The sequence below is a fragment of the Eucalyptus grandis genome, chromosome 11 (genome assembly GCF_016545825.1).
Source record: "Eucalyptus grandis isolate ANBG69807.140 chromosome 11, ASM1654582v1, whole genome shotgun sequence".
Classification (NCBI taxonomy): domain Eukaryota; kingdom Viridiplantae; phylum Streptophyta; class Magnoliopsida; order Myrtales; family Myrtaceae; genus Eucalyptus; species Eucalyptus grandis.
The window spans coordinates 45566718-45588282 of NC_052622.1; the positions used below are offsets into that span (position 1 = coordinate 45566718).

Below are 21565 nucleotides of genomic sequence, written 5' to 3' on the forward strand. Positions count from 1 at the left end.
TTTCCCTATCATATATGGATCATTTGTCTTTGCTTGCAAGTCCCTTATCTCGAATATAAGTTCGTTTTAATTAATTCACGCAATTCATTTAATTTTAATTTTATCTTTTGCTTCTTGATTGAAGATTTATGACTCTTGCACTTTTTAACTTCTTTTCTTTTTAAATTTGAAACTTTCGTAATTTACACAACACTAAAATGTTGATGGTGAGCTACGTAAATTCACATATAAATTTTTTTCATATTTCTTGAAATTTAAATCAAACGATTAAGATTGATGGTCGCTGAGCCAACCTTACACACGTCGGTCCAATTCCACAAATTAGGATGACTCATAATTCAATAAATAATGTACAATAAAATCTCCGAAGGTGACTAGTGACTATAATTATTAAATTTATTACGTAGAAGCAAAAGGGATGTAGCTCAAATGGTAGAAACCGCTCAGCACACATCACAGAGTGGGGTTCGATCCCTGCATCTCCATCTTCTTCCATTTTCCTCTCTTTTTTTTTTTTAAGGACATTTTTAGAGTTTCCTTTTGCTTCTTCTTCCCTCCATTATCTTCTTCTTCTTCTTATCTCGCCGCTCCTGCTCCTGCTCCGTTCGCTCTCGCTGGGCTGCTCACCAGAAGCATCTCGCGAGGCGGATGTCAATGGCCGTGCCTCTCTTCAACCTCGCTCCCGACCTCTCCGTCTCCAGGCTCTGCTTAGGTTTTCTCTCCGAAACCGCCCTTTTCCCTCCTCTCTCTCTCATCCGTCTCTTGCGCCCGCTGACATCGCTCGCTTTTTGTCTTCAGGAACTATGACTTTCGGCGAGCAGAATTCGATGTCTGAATCGTTCCGCCTCCTCGACCACGCCTTTGGCGCCGGGATCAACTTCTTCGACTCCGCCGAAATGTACGTTTTGACGGATTCGCGACGCTCAGAATCGAACGTTTGTTTGGATTTAACTCTGAATCTCCGTCGGTTTATTTTATTTTATTTTTGTGTGGGAATTTCGGATGGCGCGCGCAGGTATCCAGTGCCTCAGCGTGCCGATACTCAGGGCCGGAGCGAGGAGTATCTCGGCCGGTGGGTTAGAGACCGGAAAATTCCTCGCGATCGAGTCGTGTTGGCCACCAAGGTTTGCCGATGTTCCGATTCTTTTGTTAACCCTTTCGCCTTGTTTCTTGTTTGATGAGCATAAGCTGATCCTAGTTCCTGCCTAATGATATTACCTTTGCTTTGTAAATGTTTGACGTGGTAGCATTGCATTTGCTTAAGGGTAATGTATAGAACCTAGGATTGATTTAATGTCATTGACATTCATGGCATTGGGTTTCCATTTTCTTGTTATAGAATGAGCTTAGAGTGCATTAAGGGGAAGTGTCCTTCGGTATCCTAGTACTAGGAGGGAAATCATATGTTTTCTGGATAGTACATGTTAGTGAGGAGTTAAGCTGTCGTGCTTATCTGGTCCTAACTGTATCAATGCAGCCATTGTCTTCTTTTCATTTTGGATGGGGCAACAATTTTCCAAATAGCATCTTTCTTATTGTATCCGGCCAATTTTAAATTAACAGGAGTCTTTGTAAAATAATTTCATGAAGGTGAGTGGACCATCTGGGCAAATGACTTGGATTAGGGATGGGCCCAAGTGTGTGGATGCTTGGAACATATCCAAGCAATTGATAATAGGTAAGTTTGCGTGTTGCTCCATCACTTAGGACTCGATATTTCTGCCATCGAAATAATTACACTGAGTGTTAGATCCATTTAGATGGAAAATATCATTTGGCTTCCCTTATTCTTCCATAAGTCCTCTTTACACACTCGTCCTCCTACAAATGCTATCAAATCTAGTTTTGTCTTTGCATATTTCAGTGAATATCACCAGTTTCAGGCGAGAAGTGGTTGAGTCCCTTACTCACCCATATCTCGAAATAAATAAAGCCATATTTGCCTATGTGTTTGCCCTTGTCAAGAAAACTAGTTGTTTGTCATTTTGCCAATCGTTTTAGTTGGCCAGAAAATCTTTTCTGTTCGTGCACTAGTTTTATTTAAGGAACTAAATCACCAAAACCTGAGTCTTTCTCCAATGCGATTTTATTGACCTTACCAAGAGGATGGGCTGATGCTTGTCCAACATGGTATTCGGGAAGACTCTAGAAAATTTGAGTTTTACCACTATACTGGGGACTTATCATATTTCAACTGAAACACTATTTATCTTTCTGTAACTGAAAGAATTGTGGCCATTCAAAGTTTGTTAAATGAAGAGCACCGACACTTAATTATCGAAGAATTGTTTGTATTATGATGTTCATACTTGCATTATCAGCATATAATATCTTGTGATGGCTCATTCATGAATGTTGCAGCTTATTGAGATTGAGGACAGACTACATCGACCTTTATCAAATACATTGGCCTGATCGGTTTGTATGTCAATACAACCCTCTGTTTCTTGATTTTGTTGGAAAGGACTGATGATGTCTGATATATTGGGAGATTTTTCTTTTTCTTTTAGTGGATTTTCAACAGATATGTGCCGATGTTTGGAGAGTCTGAGTATGATCCAACCCATCAGTACAGAGCAATTACCATAGAGGAACAACTTGAGGCACTTGGCAGAGCCGTTGCCTCTGGTAAGGTCAGTAAACATATTTAAGACTTGGCCCTATGAATCTGTTCTTGCGATATTTTCTGACATCTCTGATTGCAAATATGCTTTGTAGATTAGATATGTTGGACTCAGTAATGAAACACCTTATGGTGTCATGAAATTCCTCCACGTTGCTGAAAGAGTTCCTTCCTATCCTAAGGTTGTGTCAGTGCAGGTAGTATTCCTCACTCTTGTTAGGAAATCTCTCTTCTTTTCACCACTGCATATTGAGGCTAAATTTGCCTTGCCACCTTTGTTTTAGAATTGCTACAGTTTGCTCTGTCGAACTTTCGATTCAGGGATGGCAGAATGCTGCCATCACGAGAGGTATTTGTTCAACTGGATCCCATCAAACTTTGCACTACTCTACATACTTGTGTGCTAGTAATCTTCTCTATTTGCAGATGTTTTCTTTTGATCTTCTTGGGTATTCTTTCCTTGATTATTTTTTTCCCCTTTTGAATTTATGTCTGCAGGATCAGCTTATTGGCCTACAGCCCTCTAGCGATGGGTATACTTTCTGGTAAATACTTTTGCCTGATGGTGGACCACCGGATGCTCGGTTGAATCTTTCGAAGGTGAAGCCCTGCATTTTACATTTATCTCTTTATTTCAGAAGTGTTCCCTCGGGATACATGGGCTTCATCTTACATAAATTGGGCTTCTTCTCCAGGGAGGTATTCAGAAGGAGAATCAAGGTACAACTTGTCCAATAGTATCGTGACGGCAGCAATCATGGTTGGTATATTCTTTCTGGAGATAACTTCTCGAATATAAATCATTCAAACAATCTAAGAAAGAAGGCGAAAAAAGAACTTTTAATACCTTTTGATCATATTGGATAAACACAATTTTTGCTTAAGTTTCTGATATAACTCCAATGATTACATTATGTTGCTTGGCAATGTTTTTAAAGTTTTTGCATGTTAGTGGTTGAGATTCTAGAATCCATCCCACTATGTGTTAGAAGATGATGTAACTGTGGGGGACTTCACCCTTGGCTCTCTCTCTTCCCCCTTCTCTCTCTTCAACTACCATACTAATGCTTTTATTGAGCATTTACATGAGCTTGTGGTCATGCACCTGCTTTTCATCATGAGTTTGTACTTCTGCCTATGGAAACCCGTGCCCCCCTTCTTCTTCTTCCTCCTCCTCCTCCCAACCTTCATTTATTAAAATGTACAGGCTTCTTCTCCTGTCATTATCTTTGCCATAATTGGGATCCTGTACCAACTCTTTTAATCCTGTTTCTATTACAGGGTACCTTAAAATTGCAGACAAGTATGGACTACGTCCTGTAGTATTGGCAATTGGTATTGAACTGATCTTTGCTTGCCTCGTATGTGCTTAGTGTTCTATTGTTTGGTCTAGACATGTAAATTCTCCTGTTTGAATATCTTGAATATCCTTAGGAATCAACTTTTGCAACTTATCAAGTTTTTGTGATCTTTATTATATTAAAACCATATCCACTTTAGATGTGCTGTGTCTGGTGCAATGATGTGGAGTGAAATGGAATGCAACAAAAGCTCCAATCGTGAGAGATCATACATTTATTTATTTTTTGTTTGGTAAGTATCGTGGGATTCAAATGGCTCAAAGGTTTAATAAGATAACTTAGCATATCGAGTTGTCTATTGAGATAATTCGCCTTTCCCTCACCTGTGGATTAAGCTTTCTTGGAATGCTTTTTGTGTTTTATATGAAACGCCAGGAATTGTAAGCTGCATAGTTTTCTCTTGTTAAAGATGTTGATGCTGTTCTTATAAGAATCAAGAGGGCTGCTTCCGGTAGAATATTTAGGGGTGATGATGTTAGGGAGAAAATTTCTTTTGTAGGCGCAAAGCTCTTTTGTAATTGGGAGCTTCTGAGTTGGCTTTCTCAATGTTGAACACATAGCGAAGTTGCTCCTCTGCTTTTCTTTTGTTATGAATAATCTATAAACAGACTCACTGAAAAAGAATCATGATTTTCTAGAACCATAATTGGCGACTGAAGAATCATGATAATTAAGAACATTAACTACTTTATTAAATGTCATGATAATTGTGTGGAGACTTTTTGGCTACTAGCATCTTGGCATCTGGTTTGGAATAGCTGTGGCTCTAATTGAATACATAGTATTAGTGGTTTTGTTAACCTCGTGCTAATGCCCAGAGGGAGCTGTTAGCGCTGGTTGTCCCTCACCTTTCACTAATCAAAAAAGAAAAGAGGTAATCTAGGAAATTATAGACCTTGCTGGACTGGGCAAAATTTTCAGCCTTAGAAACATTAATCTTGAAAAATTATCTGTGCCCACGTGAGTAGCTCAATGATACAGAGACAGAGTTAAAATTTAGGTTTTCACTAGTAGGAGTGAATTACTGGAGTTCACAATACTGTGCTTCTATTTATTAGTCTTTTATAATTGTGATGTCATGTTGAAACGAAGCAGAGATACTGCATTTGTTCCTTCTAGTTGCATAGACCATGTTTTCAGTTGTCTTTTGAAGTGCTATTGTTCTGCATGCCCTCAGTTTTTAAGCTCCTCTTTTGGTATGGCACATTTTTCCTCTTACAGCATTTTGCTTAATGCAGCCTTTGTTTTGAGACATCCTCTGGTAGCGAGTGCTATATTTGGCGGGAATATTGGGCCATTGCAAGGATCTGAGGAATTTCCTGATGTTGGCGGTAAAGTTGTTGGTTCTCATTCCAATACAATGCCCGATGTGCTAACAACTTAAGTTCTGTCCCACTCCATGTCCATCCACTCCTAGGAGCTGCAAAGATGTTTCTTGGGCTGTCGCTTCATTCTCACTGTGTACAAGTTGTATGATTTCCGTTTAATTGTTTTTGGGCGGTGCGGCGGTCTAGATTATTCTTTCGTTTTTTTTTTTACCATGGCTATCTGAATCTTTCCTGGACACCTGCATAATGAGGATCGTCAGTGGTGATCGCATCCATGGCGTGAATGTCATATTTGAACAGCTCGGTGTCTCTTCAACTTTGGTTTGAAGGTTTCTGTTATTACAATTTGGGAGCATCTGATGTAATGTGGATATTGGTGTACAAATGTAGTTGAAAACAGCTTCGCTCTTGATGAAGCATCCGATGCCTTCAGTTTGAAATGAATAAATCTGAGAGATGCAATAATCATCTCATGGGATAATTCTTGGCACATATTCATTCTATCCTGACCATATTTATCTAGGGTGACTTTTGGCAAATTTTACGGCATTCAAAAGTTACTTTTAGCTGGCAGCCGGTGGCGACCCGCAGGGACCCACCTCCCATGAGGTGTAGGTAAGTCGCGCAAATGACGAGGTGGGGAGTTGAACTCTGGCTTGCTCCACCATCTTTGCCACCAATGGGGTGGGTAAGATATGTGTATATTTGTGCAATAAAAATCTTAAAACTCATCATGAAAGTATGATTGAGTTTTAAAAAGGGCAATTAAGTATTTATGATTTTATCAATATGCCCAATTTGCCATTACAACTGAAATACATGCCTAACCCCAAAATTGCTCATCTTTCTCATTTCACTTTTTATATGGCATGGGTCGCATTCACGGCTAATAATATTTACATAACCATGTTTATCGATATAAAAAACATTTATCTCCCGATACTTTTCATATTGTAAAGTGGGGCTCCTAAAAGATTCTATGCATCCTAACATCTCTACCCACATGTTGTAGCTTATCATCAGTCCAAATTGCGAGGCATTAATTCTAACGTGACTTATTTCTCAATTTTTTCTTAATCTAGATTTACTAATCAAGTTAATTACTAAACTCTATGTACTTGCTAATTGAACCATGTGAAAATCCAACACTATATTAAATGTCCCAGACTATGTTAAATTGTCAAAACAACCCACTTTTCAAAATGGTTTTGCAATGAAGTGCAAATTTTGATTAGTTAGATAAAATGTCTAGATTGGACAATTAATTGTGTAATAAACCAAGAACCTACCATCATAAGTATCCTTAATATGTAAACAGCTCCCATAGTTTTCAGTTTTACAATATGAGACCTTAACTTATTGAAATTATGAAATTGCCCCTACTCTACAATTCTTACATTTTGGACCAAATTTCATTTCCTTTGATTAATAAAACTTAATCACTAACTAAAAATTTTGACCAATGAAGTTTGCTATTCACAAAAGAATTTATATGCAGTGAATATATGTTTTTTTTTTCTTGTAGGACACAATTATTGTTGCATCTATTTACATTCATAGTTTCATCTTTCTAATATCTCTACTCGTCAAAGTCATTCAAAATCCTCTTGAAATCATTCAACCATGTTTTTAATTATGAAATATATCCATTTTCTATACAACGACTCATAGCATCTTCTAGTGGCATCATAAACATAATGGATCTTTCATGCAATATCAATAATAATTTCAAGATAAAAGCATCGGTAGGCATCAACGAGCAGGTAGGCATCAACGAGCATCATTTTCATCTTAAATGGACATGGCATCACCTCCATGATACAAAATCATATAAATTCACTCATACATAGAGTTGAGAAAATGTATTGATAGAAAAATGTAATATTATGTACATCTCTAATGAAGAATACATGAGTCTATGCATAAGGCTTTAGAGCTTAACTATCTAAGGTAACAAAATATCAATTTCATCAAAAGAATCAAATTGGAATCAGTTAAGATACATCTCCTAAATATATCTATATCTCTAACATCCCCTTTCAACCTTAAGGTGATTTGAAAGAAATCAACTTGAGTTTGGAGAAGAGATCTAGAAAATGCCTAGGTGGATGTGTCTTGGTAAAGACATCATCAATCTGTTCAGTGGATGAAGTAGAGACTAGTTGAACAATGCCATGAAGAATATCAGATTGAATAAAATGATAGTCTATCTCAATATGCTTAGTTTGTTCATGGAAAACATCATTATGTGCTATTTGAATAGCACTTCGATTATCGTAATGAATTAATATTCCACTCCGTTGATGCACTTCCATGTCTTTTAGTAGCCAATGCAACCATAGTAACTCTGATGTTGTATTAGCAAGAGCTTGATGTTCTACTTCTATACTAGATTGAGTAATAATAGTCCGTTTCTTACTATGCCAAGAGACGAGAGACAAGTGCCCAAAAAGAAACAGTAGCCTTTAGTGGAGTGATGATCTTGAGGGTTATCAGCCTAGTTAGCATAAGAATAAGCCTCCAATTCCAAGGTAGATTGAGAATAATAGTGAAGGCCATGAAATAATATACCCTTGATGTAGCGAAGAATTTAAAGTATTGTAGCAAAATGTGTCGTGTGAGGCGCAATCATGTACTGACTAACAATATGGACAGCATATGTAATGTCGGGTCGAGTGATAGTGAGATATATAAGGTTGTCGACAAGCTGTCGATAAAGTGTAAGATTCAAAAGAGGAGCCCCATTTCTAGCATCAAATTTAGCATTAGTCTCAATAGGAGTGGTAGTGATCCTGTTATCAGTAAGCCTAGCTCGAGAGATAAGATTAGTGGCATGTTTGGCTTGTGAAAGATAATAACCGGAGGGATTTGAATCAATCTCCAAGCCTAAAAAGTAACTGAGTTGCCTGAGATCTTTCATTTCATATTGTTGACTTAGATATTGCTTAAACTTTGAAATGCCAATATAATCATTGCTAGTAATAACCATGTTGTCCATATATAAGAGTAGCATAATATACCCACGAGATATGTGTTGAACAAAAGAGCATGATCATAAGGACTGCATTTGAAGCCAAGAGATTCCATGTTAGAGCTAGATTTGGAATACCATGCACGAGGAGCTTGTTTTGAACCATATAATGCTTTGCGTAATCGACACACTTTGTTGGAAGAATGAGTATATCTAGGAGAAGGCACCATATAGACTTCTTCCATAAGATCACCATTCAAGAATGCATTTTTAATATCCATCTTGAATAGAGACCGGCTCTTAACTACAACAATAGCAAGAAGACTATGGACAAAAGTAAGACTTATAACAAGAACGAAAGTCTATTCATAGTCAACTCCATATTCCTAAGTAAAGTCTTTCGCCACTAGTCGAGCTTTGTAACGATCCATAGTACCATCTGCCTTTATTTTAATCTTATATACAACCTATAGCGGACTTATCAGGAAGTAAATCAACCAAATCAACTCATCTACCATTGCTTGTTGCCATAGAGGATTAGTGTTGGCTTCTCTATATGTACGAGGTTAAGAAAGGGAAGCAATAATAGAGTAGTAGTGATAATCACGAAGTCGAATAAGAGGTTGACTTACTTTGGTGAAGCGACGGATAGAGGATGATGGAATGTCAACTGGTGGAGAATCCACTGATGGAGTAGACATGTTAGAAGCTGCAAAGGTGGTATCGTCAGTAGAACCTGCATCAAAATTAGAAGGAGGAGGGGGAGATAGTTTTGGAGAGGGAGATTCACGAGTGGAGGAAGATGTGGGGTCTTCCGAAAATAAATCCATAGAAGTATTAGTGAAGAAAGGAACATGAGACAATGACTTGAAGGGATGAAGAGAAGAAAACATCTTGTGTTCTCAAAATGTAACATGACAAGATAAACAAAGACGATTCGATATAGGATCCCAACATTTGTAACCTTTGTGCACAATACCATTCCAAGGAAGCAACATAATTGAGCACAAAGCTCTAACTTTGTGCATTCATGTAGGAGAAGATGTACAAAGCAAGGATTACCAATGACTCGGAAAAGATTGTAGTTGGGTACACTACCATGCAAATGCTCATAAGGAGAAATGTTACCTATTACAGGTGACAGAGTATGATTAATGGTGTATACAATAGTGAGACAAGCCTCTCCCCAAAAAAATTTCGGAAAAGAAGCGGAGACTAGAAGAGTATGAGTAATATCTAAAATATGCCTATGTTTACATTTTGCTTGACCATTTTGCTGGGAAGTCCTTGGACAAGAACGATGAACAATAGTGCCATTTTGGGAGAGAATTTTAAGAAATTCGGTGACTCAAAATTCCATGGCATTATTAGTGTGGAAAACCTTGATATCTTGAGAAAATTGTGTTTTTATCATGGCAGCAAAATCATGATAGATATGAGGAAAGTCAGATCGAATTTTCATAAGATAAAGCCATGTATAACGAGAATGATCATTCACAAAGATTACAAAATAGCAAGCGCCTCCCACAGATGGTCCCCAAATATTAGAGTGAATAAGATCAAAAGGAGCTTGAGAGACATATTCACTAAGATCAAAATGCAAGGCATGATATTTTCTCAATTGGCAAGGTAGGCAATCAAAATGTTTATTATCAAGAGAACATAAATGACCAATGAAATTAAGGATTTTAATCTATAGGATGAAGCATGACCTAACCGAGAATGCCAAGTTTTAGATGACATTGTGGCTACACAACCGGTAAAGGAGTTGGCAATATTCAAGGAAACAAGCTCAAATGGCCGGCCCACTCTATGGTCTATCCCAATAGTCTGTCCTGTCCGTAGATCCTACACATGACAACCATGAGAAAAGAAGTGGACATCAAAGCCAAGTTCACATAATTGTCCTACTAAGTTAAATTTAGGGACAATTTGGGAATGATGAATGTATTAGGTAAGGATAATGTATATGTTGAAATGTTTCTTGTATAGCTAACTCTAATTTGAGAATTATCTGCAGTGTGAATAGGAGGGACATGTGAATTGAATGATTTGGATTGAAATAAATCAGGATTGGAGGTCATATGATCATAGCAAGCAGAGTCAGAATACCACGAATCAGAAGTACCTAAAGCGACAAACATAATAGATGGAACAAAGAAGCTAGAAGTACCAAACTCTCGAAGAATGAGATGAAGATCCTCTAACGAAAAACGTAACAGACAATCTATTAGGAGAAGTCTTTACGATAGTAGTGGTGACAGATGAATTTGCACGTAGACCTTGATTTTTGGATCGATTAGCAGTCCTTGTAAGTTGTGTAGGTTGTACTTGATGGTAATTGAACATCAAAACTTCTAATTTATCCATAATAGGCACTATACCAACTTCGACATAGTAGATTGGACCAAAAAAGTGCAGAAACTAATACCTAGAGAGCTTGTATGGAGTAAATAAGGCTAAAAACGGCTTAGAACGTCAAATAACTTTGAGTAACGTTGTAGGGCGTGTGCCTACGTTCGGCGGCAATTGGTGACCAAATTTCAGTATTTCTCTCGTCAGAGGATGGCAAGTCTGATGATCACGGCATTTTTCTGAAATCAACAGTGCAAGTATGTTGGACAACGACTCAAAAGTTTGGTCTTGATGAATAATCGGTAGAGATGCATGGCGGCCACCTTGTAGCAGACTTGATGGGCACACCTTAGTTGCCTTAGGAAAGGAGGCTTTGATACAAAGTTGAGAAAATGTATTGATAGAAAAATGTAATATTTAGTACATCTTTAATGAAGAATATATGAGCCTATATATAAGGCTTTAGAGCTTAACTATCTAAGGTAATGAAATATCAATTATATCAAAAGAATCAAATAGAATCAATTAAGATACATCTCTTAAATATATCTATATCTCTAATACATAGTTTGCCTCTTATTAGCTCATTAGGTAATCATTAACTTCTTTTAACAACGTGAATGGATAATATTATTTATACTTTAAGCTAAAACCAAATAAGGATCAAGATTACTAAGAGAAACAAACCACTTTACCCCCTAGAGATTCACTTGCCTTGGATGGAAAGTTTGAGTGAATATAGAGCTTAATCCGCCTAAAAATCAAATAATGCAATCTTGAATTAACACTAGTTAAGTAAATCAAACACCTAATTCAACATTGGTCTAAAAATCAATAATGATGTTACTCATGTGACTACCAACGTTTGTTGACCAAAAAAAAAAAAAAAACCTTTAGTGAAAGATATTTTGTTGAAGAAAAAATTCCAGCAAAACAAACTCAATGAATTTTCACTTTTGATAATAATCTATATGCCTATCTAGCCATATTGGTTGCACCTAAAAATACTATGTCAACACGTTTTTTACCTTCAATCTTCGACAACAACTCATGTGCTAATTTTTATTCACTTGTGCATATTAAAGTTAGTAAAATTAATTTACCAATTGACTTTTCTCAATTATGACTAATATGAAAACCAATAAGTTCCACGTTCATGAACCTTCAAAGCATTTTCATTGATTCTAACTCGTGTCACCCTTTTTGACCCTTTAAAAGATTTAATAACCCTTAGCAAAGTCACATACTTAAATATTACAACTTCAAAAGCTAATTTTTAGAAATTTTCATAGCTTAACAAATTCACTGACAGGTCTTTAATTAATTAAAGTTATCAAACAATTCATTCAGACCATTAATCATCTTAATATCCTAAATAATAGTAGGAAGCAAAGAAACTTCAAGATGTCATGCTACGGCTACGATGCGGTGGAACAATCGCATATTAATCTGTTCACCGCGAGTCCGTGCATTTCCTCTTTCTCTTCACGGGTTAGTCTAGCTGTGTATAGGAGGATATGGCATCAAGCTAAGTGATTGTGTGACCAGCCCCACGATCTCTAAGTCTAGATAGGACATGAGGTCCTCACGACCCGACTTTAAGACCTGGACCTAAGAACCCAATTAGAAAAAATTGTGCAATTATTTCATCTCACTGAAGAATATATTTCATGTGATATGTACATTATAATTCCACCCAAACAGCTATGACAAGTCATGACAGTGATGATGGGATTTCATTGACTAATCATAATAGTTCAGCCATTATGAAATCCATTTGTGACAAGTTTTACTACGCCCCTACTGTTTATACATATCTCGATTTTAAGTGATTTTTTTATCCCATGTGCTGCTATCACATAATATACCGTCGCAAGAACCTATTAGCGGGTTAAAAACCTTGTAATTTTTAGATGCCAAATATTGGGTAGCGCCACGTAAAAAAAAAATAGAGAGTAAAAATGAGAAAGATAATTTGCTTGATTATCACACCTCAACATGGCTCCACCTTTACTTTAAATTTTTCTTTTTCAACTTTTCTCAAATTGTAGCTCCCATCACACACACACACTCTCTCTCTCTCTCTCTTCACTTCATTTTCTTCTTCATCCTTCACCAACCGTCCCAATTGATGAGGAGTATGAATCACATCTCAACATAGCCCACCCCAACTTTATTCCACCCCCACTTTATTAGTACCTTCAAATTTCTCTATTTCTGTTTTCTCAAATTGCATCTCCCATCACTCTCACTCTCTCTCTTCTCACTTCCTTTTATTCCGAGTCATAGCCATGACACGTCATCTTGTGCGAGTTGTCGTTTGCGTGTTTGGTGAGATAATCATAGTCGTGACTCATCATCCCGTGCAAGTTGTCGTTTGCGTGTTTGGAGAGATTATGTGGCATCATTCTCATTGTCGTTTGCGTGTTTGGTGAGAATATGTGGCTTCCTTCTTGTTGTTGTTTGCGTGTCATAGCCATGACATGTCATTCTATGTGAGTTGTCATTTGCGTTTTTGGTGAGACTATGTGGCATTATTCTCAGAGTATGTAGTAAAATCCTAATACCTTCTTCTAGGTAGAGACTATGTGGCATTATTCTCATTGTACTATGTGGCCTCATTCTCATTGTCAGGAGTGCACAGTAGAAGCCTTCTCGATGTCATTTGCGCGTCATAGTCGTGACACATCATGCAAGTTCTCGTTTGTGGGTTTGGTGAGACTATGTGGCATTCTTCTAGGGAGAGACTATGTGGCATTGTTCTCGTTTGCGAGTTTGGTGAGATTATGTGGCATTCTTCTAGGGAGAGACTATGTGGCATTATTCTCGTTGTCGGCAGTAGAAATCCTATACCTTCTTTTAGGGAGAGACTAGGTGACATTATTCTTGGTGTCAGGATTGCACAATAAAAGTCCAATACCTTCTTCTAGGGAGAGACTATGTGGCATTATTCTTGTTGTCAGGAGTGGTAATAAAAGCCCAATACCTTTTTCTAAGGAGATTATTAAGAGGATGGTCAAGTCCAAACCTGTTAATATTTCAAGTTGGATCAATCTTTACTAAAAAATTTAAGCCAATGAGTCATGGGTCAACTGGTATTAATTGCTTCATACCACACTAGTTTTTTGATGTAGAACTTCTTTAACACAATTCACACGTGACACTTATGATGGTTTCTTGAGTTTCCACTATGCACCCCTTGTTGTTTGCACTACGAACTCTAGTTGTTATTGTTTGGGAAACAATGATATTATCAAGTTTCATAACTTATGTACGATATTCACTTGAATGTCATAAATTTTTTTTAACTACTTAAATATCATTACATTTAAAAAAAAGTTCTCACTTGAGTACCAAATTTTTTGAAAACATCCGATTCAACTAAACCTAACACTTCAAGTGAACGTTTTTCGAAAAAGATATATCGCTTAAGCGATCCATTGAAAAGTTACATAAGACTCGTGTAGTTAGAAAAGAAAAATGTACTCATGACATCGTCATATCAAAATTATCACATGCGTGACGTCATTTTTCTCAAGAAGAAGAGGAAGATGAATAGACAGTCAGAGGAGAAAGAAAGAGGAAGCGCACGCGAGGGAACCAAACAGGAGAATTTTGAAGTGTTTATATGAGGAAGTCAGGTGGGGCCCAATCAGCGTACACGTGACTATTTGATGGAATGGATACTGGCACTCTGTCTTGTCTCTTGAAACGTCGGCGACATGCACGGCGTCGCCAATTTCACCGCCGCCCTCATCTCGTATGCTCCTCCTGAAACGGTGAAACCTGCAGAGTCGCCTTGGCTTTCTCTCTCTGCGCATGATTCCTTGCCCTCTCTTCTTCCTCAAGAAAGGCACTTCTCCGACCGACTCTCCCGGCCATATCATCCACCCCTCGGCCATCTCATCCACCATGCCTTTCTCTGTCAACCCATCTGCCCTTCCATCTCCGTCATCTTCCGATCTCTCCCATGGAGAATTTGCCTCCGGGTCATGGCGCCTACCTCCACGGCGACCTCGACCTCCACATCATCTCCGCCTCCAACCTCCCCACCATGGACATGGTCTCCGGCCGCCTCCGCCGGTGCCTCTCCGCCTGCGCCCGGCCTTCCCGCTCCAGCGACCTCGCCCCCGCCTCCCCACTCCGGGACCCCTGCGTCCACGACGCCCGCTGCCACAAGAAGGTCATCACCTCCGACCCCTACGTCACCGTCCGCGTCCCCCACGCCACCATCGCCCGCACTCGCATCCTCCACAACATGCAGAACCCCTGGTGGGACCAGCGGTTCCGCATCCCCCTGGCTCACTTCGCCGTCGACTTGGAGTTCCGCGTGAAGGACAGCAACCTCTTCTGCGCGCAGCTGATCGGCACTGTTAATATCTCGGCGCGGGAAATCAAATCTGGCGAGGACATCTCCGGTTCCTTCCCGCTGAGGGGACCCTCAGCGAAGCCGAATTCCCGCCTCCAGCTCAAGCTGAAGTTCACGTCCGTGGAGAATAACGCGGTGTACCAGCACAGCATTGCCGGAGATCCTGATCATCTGGGAGTGAGGCACACTTATTTCCCCTTGAGAAAAGGGTGTAGCGTCAGGCTGTATCAGGACGCTCATGTGGTCGATGGGATGTCGCCTGGTATTGAGTTGGAGAGTGATGCTGGAGGCGTCTATAGGCATGAGAAGTGTTGGGAGGATATTTGTCACGCCATATCTGAGGCTCACCATTTGATATATATTGTTGGTTGGTCGGTTTCTTATAATATTAAGCTCATTAGAGAGCGTACCCAGACCCGGCGAATGCCGCTAGGCGGGGACTTGACGCTTGGTGAATTGCTCAAGTATAAGTCCCGAGAGGGGGTGCGCGTTTTGTTGTTGATTTGGGATGATAAGACTTCGCGTGACAAGCACTTTATTAACAAGGTGAGAAGTTGTTTGTTTAAGTCGGATTGCCCTTGATCACATGCTTCCATCTGCTTATTTTAGTATATTGAGGTGGCATGTGGCATCGGCGATTACTATGTTGTTGTTGGTCCTGTTGTCCAGAGTATGATAATGGTTAGTGTATTTGCTACGAGGAGCACTTGTCTAGTGAGGAATTAGGGAATAGTGTCTCTCTTGGCTCCCGATATTGTCCCTACAAATGAATAAGGGTGCACGGGCGGCATTTCTTGCAGGAAGGGGTGATGCAGACACGTGATGAAGAAACTAGAGATTTTTTCAAGAATTCATCAGTGAACTGCGTGCTGGTGCCGCGTAATGCCAGGGGTAAACTTGGCTATATTAAACAGCAGGTATGCTTTTCCTAGAATTCTTGCAGTTTCACCACATGGAACTTTTATCAAAATCTAGAGATTAGCACTAGCATTGGACAGCCATAACCTCTTTCACATTTATGAGCTACATGGCATTGCGATGTTTTGTTGCTCCCTCATGTCTAGGCAATTAGCTGCCTCGCATATTTGTAGTTGGAGATGCGTTTTATTGTAGAAATGTCCTATGAAGTTGCTGAGGTGATTTGGCATTGGAGATGAATGCTCTTTATAAAGTGACTGATGGACTCTATGGACTCTCTCATTTAGCCCACTCATAGAGCTAATGTCCCTTTTCATACTTTTAGAGTTGAACGCTTGTTTATGAATTTTTCTTGCATTTTTGGGCTATCATAAAGGTACTCTACTTTCTGAGGAATATTCTGTGCTATACATAATCCTCATTCGTTAATTTGGAATGATTATCTTAAGGGATAAGGTTTGCTTTGTAATGTGCATTCATTTTACTTAAGCATGGCTGCATAAATCTTGTGAGAATGGACAAACTTTATCCTCTTTCTTGCTTGAATTCCTAACTGTTGCAAGCTTTGACTGTATTATTTTTTTCTCCAGGTTGTTGGATCGATGTTCACACACCATCAAAAATGCATACTGGTGGACACCCAGGCATTGGGTAATCACCGAAAAATAACTGCATTTATAGGAGGAATTGATCTTTGTGACGGTCGATATGATACACCTGAGCATCGGCTATTTCGCGATCTTGACACTGTTTTTAAGGACGACTTTCACAATCCTACATTTCCTGTGAGTTGTTTGTCTATGCTTTTTGCCTAGCAGTTCTTCTTTTCTTTTAAATACTCTTGTGTGTACTGTCTTCTAATGTCGGTCAAATTTTAGACTCTGAATTGATAGAAGTCTTTTTAGCCCATTCTTTTTCCCAACTTTCCCGCATGAAGAGTGGCGTGATACTTGTACTCGAGAACTGATTTACACAGTCTGCCTGTTTCTGATTAGATTTACTTTGTCACATCGATGAATTTTGATCACGAGTGTTGTGGTAGCATTAAAATTTTAAGAGTTAAATGATAATCAAAGTCTGCTAATTTGAGGGGGTTTCCTTCCTTGTTTTTCAGAAATTTATTGCCGTGGTTGCACATAAGAAGTGGATTGATTGGTACTAAGATCAAAAGAAGATTCACGCCTCTGCTTAATGACTTGCTGGAAAAGATTTTGGGATAAAGCATATGAACTTAACCTTTGACAGCCTTGCGAAAGGCACAAAAGCATATTTAAACTTCTGGATTATGAAAGTGGCCGCAGGATGCAAGTTCTAGTCTATTTATCGAATTTGTCATGATACAAGCGAGTTCTTTGTATCATTTCAATCTTAATTTGTTGCATGGACAAGTATAAAATGAGCGAGATATATTTGACTAAATTAAGTTTTTGTAATTGTTGAGTCAAGCCATTAAACTTTCTTTGAGCTGAAAAGGTTGTGCTCATATAGAGGTTCTCTCCAGAATGCCCATCTATATGCTGTGGGTACACCTAAAGCTTGTGAATTTGATTGATAGAACCTGAAAAAGGGGTGAATGGAATGATATCTTGCTACTTTCTTTCAGTTTTGAGTCTTGTGACCAGTAAGATCTTGGACTTTGGTACCGTGCACTGGTAGTTGCTGCACAAGTTGGTATTATCTCTTGATTTTCTTCCAGTGAGTGTCTTTACTTTGTATCTGTCAGGCTGGAATGAAAGCTCCAAGACAACCGTGGCACGACTTGCACTGCCGGATTGAAGGGCCTGCTGCTTATGATGTACTGATGAACTTTGAGCAACGTTGGAGGAAAGCAACAAGATGGTTTTCCAAAGGGAAAAAAAATCGGCATGATGATTCCTTATTAAAAATAGGCCGTATCTCTTGGATATTGAGTCCTACATCAACTGAGTCACATGATAGTACATCTCTTACAAAGGATGACCACCATGATCGTATTACAGTAGTGCCTGAGGACAACCCAGATCTCTATGTCTCTAAAGAAGATGATCACAATAACTGGCATGTTCAGGTTGGAAATGCAAGTTCCCTGTCATTATTGCGTGTTCAGGTTATCTTTCTTTTATTTAGCCCTTTTGCTTTGTGTTTGCTTGTGCAGATTTTCCGGTCTATTGACTCTGGGTCAGTCAAAGGATTTCCCACAAAAAGAAAAGATATTGCTGAAAAGCAGGTCTACATGAAATCTCTTTTTCTTTCTTCATTTCGTATCCTTACTTTTCTTCCCTTTTTGCTTTTATTTAGTTGAATGAATTTCGAAAAATGGTGAAGAAAATCATATTAATGGACTTGTGCTGGAGTAGGATTCTCTCTGCTGGATTTTTTTTTTTTTTTTTTTTTAATTTCGTATCTGCATCCTCTTACTTATTGGTAGTTTTTGGTGCAGAATCTTATAGTTACAAAAGATGCAGTAGTAGACAGAAGCATTCAGACAGCTTACGTTCAGGCAATCAGATCTGCTCAACATTTTGTATATATTGAAAATCAGCATTTTCTGGGATCATCATATGCGTGGCCGTCGAATAATGATGCAGGTGAATATCATGACTTTTATGTTGCAAGTGCACGTTTCCTATCTATACTCGAGACATTCCATTGGTGGACTAAGTGTGGCTCGTTTAATCACAATCATGTGCTTATACGCATATTTGACTTGCAGAGGTGAATCGACCTACCAGAAAAAAATATTGAGTACTGCTCATTTCACTCCAAAGTATTGGTTAAATCTTTTGTTTGTGTTTCAATTGACCATTTTCATCACTTTTTTGAATGTTAAGGAGCTAAGTTGTTAACTTGCCACATCAATGAAGTCTTAGTAGGCAGCAGACTTCTTATAGTTAGTTTTTTGTCCACAAACCACTCTCAGCTATTTGTGGCATGGCCTGAGCAGGAGCTGATAACCTCATTCCAATGGAATTGGCCTTGAAGATTGCTAGCAAAATTAGAGCTAAGCAGAGATTTGCAGTATATATTGTCATACCGATGTGGCCTGAAGGTGATCCCAAGTCAGCTACAATCCAACAGATTCTCTTTTGGCAGGTAGGTGCTGACATGAATGTGTTTTTGCAGATGTGCGTAAACTTTGGTGCTTTTGTTTGATAGGGAAGATGGTGAGAGGCAATATATGGAGTATGATGGACAAGGACAGTTTTTACATGACGATGGACAGAAATTACTACATACTATAGAGTAGCAAATACTAAGTAAATGATTCCATTTAGGTGTCCAGCCAATTAGAGAATATGCTTTCTCACTAGTTCTGGATGTCTATGTTTAATGCTGTGCAAAGTATTCTCTAATGCCATCTCCTACTCCTCACAGATCACATTAGTCATAAAATACTAAATTGAATAGTTATGCAAAATATTATGTGTTTCTAATTCTTTGGTGACTCAAATTTCACATAATCTAATTCTTTTACACTATTTGCCTTATTTTTTTCCCAGAACCAGACCATGCAAATGATGTATAAAGTTGTTGCAAGTCAACTGAAGCAAATGGCGCTCGGTGATTCTCATCCTCAGGACTATCTTAATTTTTACTGTCTTGGTAAAAGGGAAGATAATTCTGGTCAACCTTCTCCAGATGATGCGGTAATGCTTCTTACAGTATGTTTTTGACTAGTTTTCATGTCCTTGAAACATGCCAATGGTCTATTAATCAATAATTACATTTGCAAGCTCCAGACCCCATTCAACGGTGCATGAATGCCTAGACAACATGGTTCGTAGAGTTGTAATCGAGCTAAGTCAAGTCGATACAGTGCAAAGCTCGAGCTTAACTCGACCTGCATCCTCAGGACTTGAAACTCAGCTTGAGCTTGATCACATATAAAATATTTTGGATTGAGCTTGACTCAATTAAAATAGCATTAATTATGAACTTGAGCTTAAGTTTTGGTAAGCTCAAATGGTTTCCCTGCATGTTTGTGTATGAAGGTTAAATATATAGTTTGAATGACTTTTGTGTCCTTTTTGTAATTAAAAAATATTTTTGAAAAGAATAACAGAAGCTCAATTTGGTTTAGGAGCTTGTCAAACTAAGTATTGGCATGCTTGAACTCAACTCGACATGATACCTGAGTAGCTTGAGCTCAAGCTTGACTAGAAATAAGGTGAACCTATCTCGAGTAATCATCATTTGGAGCCTGAGTCAAGATTGATTGACACATGGTCAATCCGCTTTCCTCATCATATAATTTGATGAAGCTTGGATATGATGTTTTTTGACGTGTTATGGCAGGTTTCGGAATCGTACAAGTCCGGGCGATTTATGATAAATGTTCATGCTAAAGGAATGGTAGTGGATGATGAGTACGTTTTATTGGGATCAGCAAATATTAACCAAAGATCACTGGCTGGTACCAAAGATACTGAGATTGCCATGGGTGCATATCAGCCCCATCACACTTGGGCACAAAAGAAGAGGCATCCTTTTGGTCAGGTTGTTTCTTGTGGCTTCTTTGCATAAGCCTAATTTCTGATTTTAGGATATTTGCGCTGGCTTTCTCAAGCAAATATTCACTTAATCAGTGGAATACAAATCAGTTTGCACTTGTTGAACTGGTCGTAACAGAGCCAATTCATGACTTTTTTTTTTCTCAACGATGTAATTTTACATCCTAACTTTATGAAGATAAGAATTTAAACAGTTTTAACTCTGGTATTTGCTTTGACACGGTGAATGTAGTCACATCTAAAGTAGGTCACTGTGACTTGTGAATGGAGTAATGGGCTCTCAGAGATACATGCAATTTGCATTGAGATACATATTTTCGGGTATGATTGTTGTGACTTTGCACTTCTGCCCATCTGTCTAGGTACTCGGATACAGAATGTCCCTGTGGATAGAGCATTTTGGGGGAGTGGAAGAATGCTTTATTGAGGCTGGCAGTCTAGAATGTGTGAAGAGGGTGAATAAGATAGCTGAAAATAACTGGAAGAGCTACAAGGAACAAGGTTCGTTGCAGGGCCACCTTCTCTGGTATCCCATACAGGTGGACCGAGACGGGAGGGTTGGGCCATTGCCAGGATCGGAGGAGTTTCCTGATGTCTGCGGCAAAGTCGTCGGTGCTCATTCCACTACAATCCCTGATGTTCTAACAACTTAGGTTCTGTCCGGCTCCATGTCCATGCAGCCCCAGGAGCCGCAAAGATGTTTCCTAGGCTGTCGCTTCATTCCTGATGTATACGAGCTATATGTTTCCGTCTGATTGCCTTTGTGTGGTGCCGTATTTCAGATTATTCTTCTGCTGTTTCGTTTTTTTTTTCTGTGTCTGTCTGGATGTTTCCCAGACCTCCCGCATAAACGAGGATCCTCGGTGGTGATCTCGGCCAGGGTGTGAATATTCTATACGAGCAGTTCGGTATCTCCTTCAGCTTTGGTTGATGGTGTCTACAGTTACAAATCTGGGAGCATCTGCGCTCTTGTGATTTAGAGGATGAGGATGTAATTTTGAAATTCCTGTACAGAAAGCTATATTGTAGTCGAACACAGTAGAGCTTGGCTTTTTATGAAGTGATTGATGCCTTCAATTTGAAATGAGCATTCAGACAGCTTACATCCAGGCAATTCGATCTGCTCAACAATTTGCATATATTGAAAACC

At 38.9% G+C, this 21565-nt stretch overlaps 2 protein-coding genes across 2 annotated transcripts; both read left to right on the forward strand.

The window, feature by feature from the left end:
- Window positions 1–552: 552 nt before the first annotated feature.
- On the forward strand, window positions 553–5368 carry LOC120289962 (protein tas-like). Its single transcript, XM_039305381.1, has 12 exons — window positions 553–712; window positions 799–898; window positions 1016–1124; window positions 1591–1682; window positions 2362–2418; window positions 2525–2633; window positions 2719–2820; window positions 2908–2972; window positions 3122–3168; window positions 3262–3384; window positions 3905–3958; window positions 5223–5368. Exons 1-12 carry the CDS (start codon window positions 649–651, stop codon window positions 5366–5368), a joined length of 1068 nt encoding a protein of 355 aa, XP_039161315.1. The 5' UTR covers window positions 553–648.
- Window positions 5369–14357: 8989 nt separating this feature from the next.
- On the forward strand, window positions 14358–21564 carry LOC104419614 (phospholipase D delta). The gene is made up of 10 exons (XM_010031328.3): window positions 14358–15553; window positions 15808–15924; window positions 16516–16710; window positions 17649–17972; window positions 18060–18131; window positions 18345–18492; window positions 18849–18997; window positions 19405–19551; window positions 20201–20401; window positions 20778–21564. The coding sequence occupies exons 1-10, from the start codon at window positions 14609–14611 to the stop codon at window positions 21066–21068; spliced, it is 2589 nt and encodes an 862-aa protein (XP_010029630.2). The 5' UTR covers window positions 14358–14608; the 3' UTR covers window positions 21069–21564.
- Window position 21565: the final 1 nt, after the last annotated feature.

Coding starts and splice junctions, on each gene's coding strand:
- LOC120289962 (XM_039305381.1), top strand. CDS start 649: ATGTCAATGGCCGTGCCTCTCTTCAACCTCGCTCCCGACCTCTCCGTC. Junction 2,419..2,524: donor CAAATACATTGGCCTGATCG/GTTTGTATGTCA, acceptor GATTTTCAACAG/ATATGTGCCGATGTTTGGAG. Junction 3,385..3,904: donor CGTGACGGCAGCAATCATGG/TTGGTATATTCT, acceptor TTTCTATTACAG/GGTACCTTAAAATTGCAGAC.
- LOC104419614 (XM_010031328.3), top strand. CDS start 14,609: ATGGAGAATTTGCCTCCGGGTCATGGCGCCTACCTCCACGGCGACCTC. Junction 15,554..15,807: donor ACAAGCACTTTATTAACAAG/GTGAGAAGTTGT, acceptor CATTTCTTGCAG/GAAGGGGTGATGCAGACACG. Junction 18,493..18,848: donor GCCGTCGAATAATGATGCAG/GTGAATATCATG, acceptor TGGCCTGAGCAG/GAGCTGATAACCTCATTCCA.